Genomic DNA, 15,270 nt, shown 5'->3' with positions numbered 1-15,270 from the left:
TGTAATATAAGGCAAAATGTGTTCAGTTGTCATGAAAACACAATGTAGAAAAATCATTGCTATTCTTAATGTAATGCAATCACAAAATGGGCCGTTAAAATGCAGAAGTGAGTTTGACGGCTCTGAGGGGAATCATATCACATCTCGACAGATGGAGAATCACTCCGATGAAAACCCGATGGCTTCACGTACGGCGCCAGTGTTTTTACGTTTTCTGACCTCTGGTGGACCGTTATGAGACTTCAGGCAGCAGTTAGCAACGCTCTGGCCTTTTCTCGCCGCTGTTTGTGATTTAATTGAGCACAGATGGTACATGATCTATTTTCCTGTCTACTTGCCACATCTCTAATGGTATCAAGCCTGTTTGATGCAAATGAGAGTTTGTGGCTTTAGTTTTCAAGATAATCGTGAACATGAAACCCATCTGATGCAGAAAATCCTCTATTGTTGGTCCAAATTGAAAATGCATTGACTAGAATTGGTTTGAATGAACTTTCACAGCAGTTGTGCTCTATACCTGTCAATCATAACACTTTTAAACACTCTGTAGGCCATCAGTGTCTCATAAACACACATGAAGGGTAGATTTTTAGTGTTTTCCACATCAAAAATGTACATGCAATAATTCACTCACTTTCAATGTCCAGCTGTTATTACTCACTGAGCATGTGAATAAAATCTTTCTGTCTTTCTCAAGCTCTTTTCTAAAGCCTTCGTGAGCCGCCACAGTATGAAACTGTTTCTCTTGACTTTTCTGCCAATTCTTTTTCTGCAAAAAATACATGGTTATTTAAAACTATTAAAACCATTTTGTTATTTGAAATAAAGCTGAAATGAAATCAAATATATTAGTTAAAAAAATTAAATGTTGCCTTGACAACTAATTGATTTAAGTCATAATTATAAGAAAAAACATTTAAATTATGACATACTGAGAAAAAAATGTCATAATTATAAGATAAAAAAGTCACAGCAGAGAAAAGGCCAAATTATGAGATAAAGAGTCATAATTATGTAAAAAAGTTAAAATAATGACATACTGATATATAATTATGAGATAAGTCACAATTGAGAAAAAGATACATTTTTGAGATAAAAAGTCACAATTACAAAAAAGTAAAACTATTAGATAAAGTCACAATTACAAGAAAAATACAATTATGAGATAAAAAGTCGCAATTAAAAGAAAAAGTCATAATTATGAGATAAAAGTCATAATTGAGAAAAAAGACAAATTATGAGATAAAAAGACATAATTGTGAGGGGAAAAGTTAAAATTATTGCATACTAAGTCATAATTATGGGATAAAAAGTCGATTTTGAGACAAAATTCATAAATATGAAATAGTTAATTATTTTAATAAAAACTGTAGTAGTGTATAAAAAGTAATACAGCAGAATGAGTTGTGAAGTGAAGTGCTGTCTGTGTAGGCGGCTCACAAGCATCTGTCGTTCTGCTCTGCATTAATAACCCTACAGGTGTAACGATGCCTCAGCGTGTCTGTCTCTCTCTCTCTCTCTGTGCATGTTGGGCTGGATCTCTTCTCTTGTTCTAGCTGCCATTATTGTGACTCAGCTCACCACGCCATATGTGCGTATCGCACCTGCTGCCGGCGACAGCCAACTAACAGGTCAGAACTTTCACGATCCACTGTGTGTGTGTTAAACCAGGCCTGTTTCTGCTCACTGTGTGTGTGTTCATGTCCAGATCATATTTCACTCCTAAATTCAAAAAAAAAAAAAAAAAAAATTACAATATATATTATAATAATGTGAAAATAACAATATTTAGTTTTTCAATTGATTTATATATCCTGGTAGTATTTGTTATGCTGCCCAACATGTATGCTGATTTAAAAAAAAATAAATAAAAAATAAAAAATATATATATATATATATATATATATATATATAAGAAAATTAAGGTTTTGTAGCAAAGAGAATCACTGAGAAGAAATGGACAATAAATAAATAAATAAATGTAATGCTATGTAATATAATAAATAAAAACTCAAAAGCTAAATAAATAAATAAGCTATCAAAAAACAAAACAAAAAATAAATAAATAAATAAGCTAAAAAAATAATAATTTCAATCGCTATTTGTATTTATTTTTATATTTATATTCATTCTTATGCTAAATAGAATTTTTTTTTATATATATTTTATTTTTTAGGGTTAAATGTGAGCTGGATTTCCATGTATTTTTATGTTTTCATGGTTTCTGTGTAACTTTTAAAAATTTTTAATATAGAGCTATATGGTATATTTCAATATTTCTTCCATGTGTGTTGGTGTAACCCGTGACTGTTGTGTAAAGCAGCGTTTGTTGATTCTTTTTAGTCCTGAATGGATGCAGGTTGAAAAGGTAATTGAGGATTTTCAGGGTTACCGTCCGTCTGATGAGCTTCATTTGATCCCTGCTGTTTGCTTCCTGTAGAAGGTCACTTTCCATTAGCTGAATCTGTACGCTGAATACACGCATTTACTGTGGAAAATAAACACTGGAGCAGGAGTCACTAAATTAGCTGCTTTTTATTCAGCACCGATGTCCGTCGAAGGAATCAATATGACCCCGGCAAACCCGAAACCCAAGACCGCGATGTTTGCAATGCATGACCATCACATCCTGTCAGAAAATTACATTTCAATATTTACCGTTTGTTGAGCAGTCCCAGGTGACGGCTCTCATCTGCCACTGTGAAATGCAGGATTTCACCCGTCAGTCGTTTCATTGTGGATGTGTAATGCTAAGGTGAAGTTTTCCACAGATAAACCAAAAAGAGAAAATTGGCTTGTTTTTAAATGAAAACTTATGTAAACACATCTTCAGATCACTCGCCTCTTCGGTCCGTTACTGAATCATTATGCGTGATCATGGATTCTGTTCCTCTTAGTGTTTGCATGTTTGTTTGTGACCGAGACTGTGATGGTTTGACCTCTGGTCATCTGAAGTGAGGCTGTTTATGCCAATCGTCATCCTCCTTGACCCCTCGCTGCAGCCTGCGGTCCGTCTTCAAACACTCTCTCTCGCCTCCATCCAGTCTCAAGAAACTCAGACTCCAGAATGCAAATGAGCGTCATGACAATTACAAAAGCCTAGAGAGATTTCTGCACTTATGCTAATAATTTTCAGTGAAGAATGTTTTCATGATTTGCAGAATAAGGCGACAAAATTTATAATGAAGTCGATATTGTTTCCTACAGTGGTTTTGTATGGAAGCTTATTTCTGCCACATGAGAGGAAAAATCATGCATTGGTAATTCAGAATTATGAGGCAGAAGAGTCAAAATTATGACATGACAATTGAGTCATGATTATGAGATAAAAAGTTGTAATTCTGGTAGTAATAGTAACAATTATGACATAAAATTTGAAATTATGGCAGAAATATGAGGTAATAAAGGTATAAAGTTGAAACTATGATATCTAAGCAATAATTGAGATAAGTTTAAATTATGACATAAAAGTAGAAATTATGAGATAAACTCAGTTATGGCATAAAAATCAATCATGAGATAAAAATTGAAAGTAAAATCAAAATCAAAATTATGAGCTAAATAAGTCATTATGAGATCATAATGAGAAGAAAAGTTGAAATGAACAAAAAGTCATAATTATGAGATAAAAACTTGTAGAAATATTGAAGAAATATGGCATGAAAAGTTGAAAATAGGAGAAATTAAGTCAAAGTTATGACATTCTGACTAATTGAGACAAAAAGTGGGAATTGTGATATAAAAAGGCAGTAGTGGTATTAAAAACCATAATTATAAGATAAAAATCTAAATTGATATGTCAAAATTATGAGCCAAAAAGTCATCAAGATAAAGTCATAATTATGAGATAAAAAGTTTCAATTATGACAAGTTGAAATTACAAGATAAAAAGTCATAATTATGGCATAAAAGGGCATAATGAGATGTTGAAATTATGACAAAAATAGAAATTATGGCAATAGAGGCATAATTAAGGCATTTTATCTCATAATTATGATTTTTTTTTTTTTTTTTTTTTATGTGGCAGAAATGGGCTTCCACAGTTTTGTGAGTATCTTTGGCAAGCAGTTCTTTTGTTGTTGTTTGTTGGGAATCACCTGTGGCAAAACATAAACTCGAACCCAAACACGGGAACCTGCTCATCCGTCACCATGGTAACGGCAGCCCATAGGCCCGGCTGATGGATGTTGTCAGGCCTTGATTGAAAAAGCGTAGCTGGCAGGAGGAACCGATTCGCGGGCTGGCTCAAATGAGCGTCCCGTCCGCACTATTTTTCATCCTCTTCTCATTTAGTGCTGGAAATTGATATTTCATCGGGCACATGGTCGACATGCATCACATTAAACAGTAAACAGGCAAACACGCTCGCTCTGTTTCTCTCTGACCTCTCGTACGCTCGCTATTCCTCCTCTGTGCCACAACCAAAGCTGCTTTTAGTCCATTTAGATAACAAACAGATGTTGCTTTTTATCTCTTCATAACTTTTAGTTCTCAGATGTTTTTCTTAAAATTGCTTATGAGAAAAAAGCTGAGATACTTTAGGAAATCTAATTGTGACAGAAAGTCATCATTATGGCATGAAATTAGATAAAAAGTTATACCTTTGTCTCAGTTGTTCTTCTTAAAATTGCTTTTGAGATTTGGTGAGAAATGCTTGAGTTCATACTGAGATCTGATTGCAGCCTTTAGTATTTTGTCTGATCTGAGCATAGTTTGAGACATTGTTGAGATCTCTTCTGAAACTCAAGAGGAGTCTCCGTTTACTCTCATTGATGTCTAGGAGAAACAGTTGAGGTTTTATAGAGATATTTGTTGTGTTTTCTTCTTTTTTTTTTTTTACAAGCAAAGGCAGTATAATCAGCCGATCAACTAACTTGACTAACTGTCTGCTAATACTAACCTGTTTTATTAACAAAAAGCACACAATCATATAAATGTTATTTCACTCATTTTCTGCTAGTGTCAATATTTACAGTATACCTGTACATCACATGTCTGGACCCATGTGTTGTATTTTCATCATAAGATCACAGTGACTCTTATTTCAGCCATGATTATCTGGACTTCCTGTTCCAGGTGCTGCGACCCGGAAGCCTGATGCCGTGGAACCCGAGAAACAGACGGATCACACGGTCAAGATCGCCGGCGTCATCGCTGGCATCCTGCTCTTCGTCATCATCTTCCTCGGCGTGGTGTTGGTCATGAAGAAACGGTAAGAGAGCTTCACTTCTGTTCAACAATATTTAATCTGATTAACATGAAATTGTGTTTAATTACTTTAAAGCTGAAGTGTGTCATTTAAGCACCACCGCACTCCCACTATCTCCCTGTTGGATAGCCCCGCCCCCAAACTCATGTGATTGGCTGAGAATGTCTCACAGTGTTGATTCAAAGGGCCAGTGACTCGCTAATAAAGACTCTGAATATTACCATATGACAAAGTATTTAAATGTGTCAAAGATCATGCTTTGGGAATCAGAATTATGAGATAAGTAATTATGGCGTAAAAAACTCATAATTATGAGCTACAAAGTCTATATTATGACATGAAAGTAAAAAATATGACACATTAAGCAACAGTTTATATTATGACAAAAACTAAGATAGAAGTCATAATTGTAACATAAAAGGATCAATTATGAGATAAAATATGCTAATGTGACAAAGTCATTATTATAAGGTACAAAGTTTAAATGATGACATGAAAAGTAAAAAATGTGTCATACTAAGCGTAAAATGTCATAATTATGAGATGCAAAGTCAAAATTATGACATGAAAAGAAGAAAAAAAATACATACTAAGCAACAATAAAATTTATAAGATAAAGTATTAATTGTGACAAACTATAAATTATGAAATAAGTCATTGTGACAAATGAGATAAAAAGTCTAAATTATGTCATAAATTGGTTTAAAAAGCCAAAATTGACATACTAAGCAGTAATTGAGATAAAAAGTTGAAATTGACAAAAAAATAGAAATTATGAGATAAAGTTAAAAAAAGTCATAATTGTGACAAAAGTATAAATAATGAAATATAAAGTAAATTGTGACAAATGAGATTTGATGAAAAAAATTGTAATGAAAAGTCAAAAATATGAGAGAAAAAGCCAAAGTTATTAGACAGAAAGCTGAAATTATGATATGAATTCTAAAATATGAGATAAAAAATTTTAAATTATGACATACTAAGCAATAATTGAGATTAAAAATTATGATGACAGTCAACAATTATGAGATAATTGAAACTAATTGAAAAAACTAAAAAACTAATAAAAACTTATTAAAAATTCAACCAAATTGATAACCTTGCCCCCAAACTCACGTCATTGGTTGAGAATGTTTTGAAGTGTCACACTGTTGATTCAAACTGCCACTGACTCACTCACAGTGACTTTGAACATTAATATACGAGAAAGTGTTTGAACGTGGGATAAAATGACTCTCTTCAGCTTCAGAGAGCTGTTGTATTGCTCCTGTACCGTACAGAAATCTTCCCATGTCATGGTGCCATCCAGTGTGCTCATGAACACATGAAAGTCAAACGAATCTTTGCTGATTTTCTGTTCGCTTTTCAAACGCTCCTTTTGTCACTTGAACACAGAATAATTGATTTGATCGCTCTGATAAGCACCATTACACAGTTTGTGGCACCAATACATGCTGCCTGATGAAATATTAATTTTTTTCTCCCTGCGCTGCACTCAAACAAACGGCAGCGCTTTAATGACCTGGTGACGGGAAATAGCACAAATATTTTCCAAGCTTATCTTGTGCAGAAAAAAAAGAAAAGAGTGAAAGAAAAGCAAGATAAGAGAGAAAAATTGATGAAAGGCGTTTTTTTTTTCAAAGAGACGCCCAGGGCGCATTGCTCCGGGCGAGTTTACATTAGATCCGTCCTCAGCTGGAGTAAAAACCCTCGTGCAAACAGCCCCACTCCAGTTCTGCTTTAGATTCAGAGTGTGTTTTCAGTGGTTTCAGATGTAAATTGAAGGCAGGGCTGAGTAAATATGTTTTTAATGAGAGTCATTACGTTCTCAGAATAAGGGTATTTGTCTCTATTGATTTTGCTGTTGAGCCTCAAAATGGCCAAACATTTGGAGAGGGATGCCTTCATTTTGCTGACGAGGCGATTTCTGTCAGATCGTCTGTATGCGTCGCCCGGGCCGTTTTTAGCATAATGACCTTGGCATCACATTTTAAATCTCAGCGTAATTTGATGGGATCCATATCCACAGACATCAGTAATTGAGTCAGGACTGAGTTCACTATTAAGACAGACAACTAATAAACTTGATTTAGAATTGCTTTCGCAGCTCGTGTTTGTCGCAGAATTATAAACCTGAGCCCAAACTCACTACTTCTGCCTGTAACGAGAGCTAATCAGCCTGTTTCTAACCGCTCTCTGTCCTGTCCTCTCTCTCTCTCTCTTCACCCTGAACTAGATGAATGAAAATGAAGCTGTGAGAGATTGAAGTGCAGTCTCATTAATGAAACACAAGCTGAATGAAGTAGTGTAAATTGTTCTTGCATAAATGATTGCGTTCGGTTAAATGCAAGCTTTTTTGTGTGTGAGAACGGTTTGCACAGAATTACTTCTGCTTGCGTTTCATAAATGAGGTCTAGAATTGATCGATATTTGACGAAACACTAAAACGTCTTTCTAGAAAAATTAAGTCGACCAAAAACTGACATTTTTTACTTACTGGGCCTCATTAAGAAAGCACCAGATGAACATTAAGAAAATTAGTAAATTCTTACTTAGATGTATTCAGTAAACCAAAAACTTCAGAAAACATGTTCGAAATTAAAAAATTTAAAAAAGTCAAAATTACCATAGTCATAGTCATGATTATGAGATAAAATGTTAATTATGAGATTAAAAGTAAAAAAAAAAAAATAAAATGTTAATTTTGTTATTAGATTTAAAGTAAAAAAAATTAAATTGCCAGTTAAAGTCTTAATTGTGAGAAAAATGTCAAAATATGACATGAAAAGTTGAAAATATGAGATAAAATGTCAAATTATGAGATACTAAGCATAACTGAGATAAAAGAGAAAACAAATTGAAAAAGTGCAGTCTCATTAATGAAACACAATGTAACTGCATGTGTACATAGACTAAAATTAATAAAGCACAAGATAATCACGTTTACTCGATTATTTAATTTATGTATTTAAGAATTAAATGGGTTTGCTTATTTAAGAAAATGTATATGTAAACGTTAATTCAACACGAGCAGAACAAGTTTGTGTAAATCGTTTGGAAAGCCATTCATATGGAAATGAACGCATTATTGTTTTTTAAATAAATAATTGTTTTTATGAACAATTTGCAATTAACAAAAAAAATATAACTGAATGAACTATGACATCTGCAATGAAGTCTGAGGACGCCCTTAATGAGATGTTAATGATATTAGTGACTGCCACGCCCACACCATAGGCACCGCCCACAGCTCCGCCTCACAAAGCACACACGCAGAACAGAACTCGTCACATGTGTCACCATATCAGGTTTTGCTCATTTTCCTATATTTTCAGACATTAATATTTTTACTTTTTCTTTCCTTCCATTTTCATTCCCCCTCCACCCCTTCCACCACTGCTTTTGCCCTTCCACCCCACTCGGCAGAAGATCCTATCACTCCTACACTTACTACCTGTAAGTAACCACTTTGTGAAAACTAGTTGCAGTGCTTTCTCTTCCACGCCTCTTTTGATATTCCATGCATGATTCCAAACCCGGTGACTTCCTTCAAACTCCAGCCTGAGCTCCCGCGTCCGCCGCCGCCGTTATGTGCTTTTAATGATGGATGCTAAGACCAAACCAAACCCTGGCATTGCTAAACCCAGCTCTTTAAATCATTCATCACAGCGAACGCTGGAGCGATGGTAATTCCTCTCTGGAGGAGGTTCTCTTTGCTGCTGCGGTTTGAAGGGGAGGATCTGATCTGATGAAAAATCCCCTTAGAGCATAAGAAAGAGCTTCGTGCAGCGCAGGAGTCCAGTTTTCCCGTTGCAGTTTGACAGGCAAAGGGAAAGCTGGGCCTAACCCTCAGACGCACGAGTGCAGGCGCAAACAGCTCCACGCCTGTGTTAGTGCATCACCCGCACATCAGCCCCGATTCATCGCTTTGGTTCCTTTCCCTCCATGTTTATCTCAGTTCTGTTCTGTTCAGTTCTGCATGAGTCTGTTAAGCGCATGTTAATCATCATCATGTGTTACACACATACACACACACACACATACACACACACACACACACACAGAAATGAGATCTGATTAGATAGAAGTTATAGTTGGATTAAATGCTTCAAACATGTATAAACATCTGAATGTCGTTATTAAATTTTCTTATATTTGAGTTATTGTTTGATTAAATGGTTATTAAATCTTTTATGATTTTGATTGGTTTAAATAGTTAATTTCACACGTGAGAATCACATACATATTTTTATCGCTTACAATAAGGTTCCATTAGTTAGTTAAATTTACATTTATTACAGTATTTAATAATCTTTGTTATCTGTTGGTTCATGTTATCAGTTCCGTTTAATAATCTTAACAGATACATCTTTTGATTTTAATAATGTACACTGGAAAAAAAAATGGTGTAGAAACACTTTTAACTCAGAAATTTTTTTAATATTGTATATAGAAATATAAAATTTTGTATTTTGTTGTTTATTTCAGAAATTTTTAGTTAACTAAGATTAATTAATTTATTTTTTCCCCCAATTGTTTGTTCTTGTTAATAGTTAATGTGAACAAATGGAACCTCGTTGTAAAGTGTCTCTCACTTAGTGAAGTTTGGTGCTGCATGAATTAATGTAGTTTATTTTTAGAGGACTCCGCTGACAAATATGAGATTTAATCTGGTTTCTACGCGTTATGGGATTTCTTCAGGGCTTCAGACGTGACATTCATGGAGGGGATGTGTTTGTGTGAGGATTCAGAGCCTCAGCCAGGATTAGAATAAGAGCGGAGCAGATCTGGAGTCTGTTGATCAAATCCTCCGATATGGCATAGATCTGCTGCATTTATAACTCTCACTATATTTGGACACAGATATACTGCACCACATTCCTCTCTGACTGGATTTACATTATCATCCGTCTGGTCTTGTGCAAAATCTGTCAGTTTACATTTACATTCATGCATTTTACAGATGCTTTTATCCCAGGTGACTTGCCTGCAAATTAACAGTAAAGAATCAACATATTTAGTCAGAAAAAGTGTGTTTTACTTGCACTGTGTGCTATTCAGGTGCAATGTGAAGTCTTTAAAGCCACAGCAGGATTTTGATTCATCCCAGTGAGTCTTTTGAATCTATTCACAAAAAAAGATTCATTCACTAATTTGTTCAGTGTCCATTTCTCCAGATTACATAAATGTATGACGGTAGATACAGTACGAGTCATTACAATTGATTCGTTAAAAAGCACAGATTCATTTACAACTGAAAGATGTCTTATGTTTTATAAAATTTTTATTGCGTTTTTATAATTTTTGAATTATTTTGATTGAACAAATCATTTTGAATGAGACAGATGATTTGAAAATATGCACATTTTAATAAGGCAAAATAAGACATTTCGGTCTTTTTGATTCAGTAGATTCCATATTTACATCAGTAGATGCCAACAAAAAGGAATCTTTTATGTTATGAATCACTGAATCATTCAAATTGATTCGTTAAAAAGCACAGATTCATTTACGACAAATTTTTTTTTATAATTAAGCTTTATTAAAGATTGCTTATCATCAAATTTAAGAGATTTCAGTAGTGTTAAGCATCATAATGAATGAACTGTCTTCCATTCAAAATGATTCGTTCCCTTAAAAGTGAGTTTTAGGTTAGGATTAATCTGTTTTTTTATGTATTTAATTATTTTAATAAGACAAATTAAGACATTTTGATCTTTTTTTGTGAAACGATTCAATGGCGTTTTCTACAGATTATATATTTATGGCAGTAGATTCCAACAAATGAGAGTCTTTCATTATATGAGTCACTGAATCATTCAAATTGATTCGTTTAAATGCGCCGATTCATTCACAGCTCAAACTAGTCTTATTATTCCTTGGTAAAATATGTTATTAAAATCACATTTAAGAGACTTCAGTAGTGTTTAAGCATCATAATGAACAAATGATCATTCAGAATGATTTGTTCACTTGAAGGATTTGTTTAAACGAATGAACAAAATCTTACTGGTCTAAAATCCTGCTTGACGTACACTAAAAAATAAGGTGTAGATTTACTTTGAAACCATTTTCACTCCGAAATTGCTAGTAAATTTCACAAATAAACAAGTAACATTAAATTAAACATTGAATTTTGAAGTAGAAAGACTGAAACGGTATTTTCTTGTGAAACGTACATCAATAATCTTTGCAGTACAGTGTAATTGTTAATTAAATCTCATGATTTTATCTGTGATCGTGTCGTATCATGCAGCATTTTTTCCGTTTAACATGGACAAACAAACTCATCATGTTAAAAACAAGTAAAAGGGATGTAAAAGAATGGATTAAATATTTCAAAATTATATATTAGAAGTGTATCTTGCCTTAAATCAGGCGTTTTAGAGTTTTGTTGTGCTAATGTAGTGAAGTGAAGTGTTGATTTGATGTAAAGTGTGAAGATACTAGAGGGAAAGTTTAGTAGAAAGTGCCTGTCGCTCGTCCCTCTCTCTCTCTCTCTCTCTCTCTCTCTCTCTCTCTCTCTCTCTCTCTCTCTCTCTCTCTCTCTCTCTCTCTCTCTCTCTCTCTCTCTCTTTCTCTCTCTCTCTCTCTCTCTCTCTCTCTCTCTAGGAGCGGCTTGTTTAACTCGGTGTTTGAGTGAGCAGGAGGCCTTAATTAAATCCTTCACTGAGGGCTCACGCAGAACAAGAAACAAATTAATTGTAACAAGAGGATATGCATTTGTCTCGGCTGACGGCTCCTGCGCTGCGGAGGAGAGATGAAGCAGAGGGAGTCGTTTTCTCTGTTGTACGGCGGCCGCGAGTCGCTGGTGTCGCTCTCTGATGCAGATAATAAAGCCGCGGCACGAGCCGCCGATCAGACGGCCTGTTTACTCCAAATGGTAATGCAATCGGATGAGGCGGCGCAGGAAAATTTGGAAATGAGTCACCGACAGCAATCAGACTCTGTAATTAAATTAGAGTCTAATTAACGTCTATTAATGGGTGCGTGCGGCGTACCTGGGGATTCAGAGTGAGCAAATCCGCATAAAACCTCCCAGAGGAGATCGGATGAACCACCGGGGCTTATGAAGCATTAAACTCTCACACAAACCTGTGAACGAAGCAACCAGCGCATGCAGAAACTACTGCAAAACTCACCACCATTAACTTACTGTGTTCTGGGTGATTGACAGTTGCTATGTGGTTGCTAGGGTGTTTAAGTGGGATTTATGTGGTTACTAGGGTGTTACAGTGGGGTCTAGGTGGTTGCTAAGGTGTTTTAGTGGAGTTTATGTGGTTGCTAGGGTGCTTAAGCGGTGAGTGTCGGTGGTTGCTAGGGTGTTTAAGTGGAGTCCAGGTGGTTGCTATGGTGTTTAGGTGGAGTCTAGGTGGTTTCTAGGATGTTAAATGGGGGTCTAGGTGGTTGCTAAGGTGTTTAAGTGGGTTTTTGTTGTTTCTAGGGTGTCTAGGTGAAGTCTAGGTGGTTTCCAGGGTTTTTAAGTGGAGTCTAGGAGGTTGCTGGGGTGTTTAAGTAGGGTTTATGTGGTTGCTAGGGTGTTACAGTGGGGTCTAGGTGGTTGCTAAGGTGTTTTAGTGGAGTTTATGTGGTTGCTAGGGTGCTTAAGCGGAGTGTCGGTGGTTGCTAGGGTGTTTAAGTGGAGTCCAGGTGGTTGCTATGGTGTTTAGGTGGAGTCTAGGTGGTTTCTAGGATGTTAAATGGGGGTCTAGGTGGTTGCTAAGGTGTTTAAGTGGGTTTTTGTTGTTTCTAGGGTGTCTAGGTGAAGTCTAGGTGGTTTCCAGGGTGTTTAAGTGGGGTCGAGGTGGTTGCTAGGGTTTTTAAGTGGAGTCTAGGAGGTTGCTAAGGTGTTTAAGTAGGGTTTATGTGGTTGTTAGGGCATTTGAGTAAAGTCTAGGTGGTCGCTAGGGTGTTTAAGTGGGGCCGAGGTGGTTGCTAGGGCTTTTAAGTGGAGTCTAGGAGGTTGCTAAGGTGTTTAAGTTGGGTTTATGTGGTTGCTAGGGCATTTGAGTAAAGTCTAGGTGGTTGCTGGGGTGTTACAGTGGGGTCTAGGTGGCTGCTAAGGTGTTTTGGTGGGGTTTATGTGGTTGCTAGGGTGCTAAAGCGGAGTGTCGGTGGTTGCGAGTGTGTTTAAGTGGAGTCCAGGTGGTTGCTATGGTGTCTAGGTGGTTGCTAGTGGGGGTCTAGGTGGTTGCTAAGGTGTTTAAGTGGGGTTTTTGTTGTTGCTAGGGTGTTTAGGTGAAGTCTAGGTGGTTGCCAGGGTGTTTAAGTGGGGTCTGGGTGGTTGCTAGGGCTTTTACGTGGAGTCTCGGAGGTTGCTAAGGTGTTTATGTGGTTGCTAGGCCATTTGAGTAAAGTCTAGGTGGTCGCTAGGGTGTTTAAGTGGGGTCTAAGTGGTTGCTAAGGTGTTTTTAGTGGGGTTTATGTTGTTGCTACGGTGTTTAGGTGTATTACAATTATGGATGCCACAATTACGTAATCGCTCAAAGCGGCAATTAATCGTTCAAAGTCCACTTATGTTATTCGCTGTGCTAAAGATGCGTTTTTTCTTTCTACATGTTATCTAAAGGGTTTTTCCCATTATTTTAATTTTAGTTTTAGTATAACATTATAATACCATTCACATTTTTACTTTTTTATAATTTAAAGAAGAAACCGATCTGATGTATATTTGACATTTGAGGCTTAATACTATAGAAAAGTTTTTCAGTAAGAGTTTTTTTTAGCTTGATTATTTTTATATAAAAATACAGCATGCAGTTACATCAAACAATGGTGTAAACATCATTCGATGTAAATTGTGATAATCGTAATTAATAATCGCAATTACGACTCCAAGGGAATAAACGACAATTATGATTTTTGTCATAATCGTGCAGCCCTACAATTATTGTTTTTTGTTGTATTAGTGAGTGTTTGGGAATTGTATGAAAGTAAATGTGTTTAATGTGTTTGTTTTTTTTTGTTTTTTATTAAAGATGGCAAACATTTATTCCATTTGTAAGAGCCTTGAAATATTTATTTGCAGCATGTTGGGACTCTGTGTGAAGTTCATGGAGACTGAACGTCGTGTGGTTGGCTGAGATCTCTTACGTGGAGATTTTAGTAGAGTAAAGGTTACAGTGCCAGCTAATAGTTTAATGGACGTGATAATGCCATTAGTGTAGCTGATGTGCAGTTACACTCGCTCGGAGATGTTGTTCTGGCCTTCAAGGGTGTTCTGATCATATTGATGCACTGGACACATCAGACAGTTCGCTGAGGGTCACACACTTGAATGCATGATTACTGTACAGTTTGAGTCATAGGTAAGTCATGCAACTAGCGCATGTTGCATATTAATTCTGCTCCATAATAAGTTATTATAAGTGTTTCTGACAGATGCTCGTACTGCTGCAGTCGGCTGATGAGCAGCAGATGTTTGAGCTTCACCTGCAACAGTTTAATTAAACTGTCAACACATTACATCTTAATATTTCCCCACGTCATATGATCCTTCATGCCTGAAGAGCACATTCACATAAACACGCATCATATCATATTAAAATGACAAGTCAAAGTTGTTACTCCATCTTTATTAAGGGCAAACCCATGACAAATATTTCTCAAAAATATGAGCAAATGTAAGCACTGCACTGATGTCTTTGTTTCTCATAGGAAAGGACTCGCTGTCTGATCTGATTATTGGGTTAAACTGTAAAATCTTGATCGAAATGTAACTCTTCGGGAAATCAAATCATACTATGAAGAATTTTTTTTCTGCAAATTTTATTCTGCAATAACCAATTTACTCAAAGCCCGGCGTTCTGAAATGCTTATTTGAGACAATTTGCATTATTTATAAGCACATACAAATAATAATAATTATTATTTTTATTATTTTAGAATTTTATTATTATTATTGTAAATAGTAAGCATAAAGAAATGGAGTACAATAGAATTTACTGCTACTCTGAAATGCTGATTTGAGACAATTTGCATTATTTATAAGCATATAGAAATATATAATAATGAATAATAATTGATTAATAGAATAGAATTATAATTAAATTATTAATTAT

General features: G+C 35.5%; 1 protein-coding gene across 1 annotated transcript in view; it reads left to right on the top strand.

Annotated features, from left to right (window-relative positions):
• ptprma (protein tyrosine phosphatase receptor type Ma) overlaps positions 1 to 15,270 on the top strand; it is a 207,633-nt gene that overhangs the window by 130,766 nt on the left and 61,597 nt on the right. Inside the window, exons 14-16 of the mRNA XM_042714848.1 lie at positions 1,557 to 1,631; positions 5,077 to 5,212; positions 8,636 to 8,665. Of these exons, the coding sequence (XP_042570782.1) occupies positions 1,557 to 1,631; positions 5,077 to 5,212; positions 8,636 to 8,665 (241 nt within the window). The remainder of the gene's footprint in view (positions 1 to 1,556; positions 1,632 to 5,076; positions 5,213 to 8,635; positions 8,666 to 15,270) is intronic.

Source organism: Cyprinus carpio, chromosome A24 (assembly GCF_018340385.1).
Source record: "Cyprinus carpio isolate SPL01 chromosome A24, ASM1834038v1, whole genome shotgun sequence".
NCBI classification, from domain to species: Eukaryota; Metazoa; Chordata; class Actinopteri; order Cypriniformes; family Cyprinidae; genus Cyprinus; species Cyprinus carpio.
The sequence above is the reverse complement of the archived record's forward strand: the minus strand, read 5'-3'. Positions and strand labels throughout refer to the sequence as shown.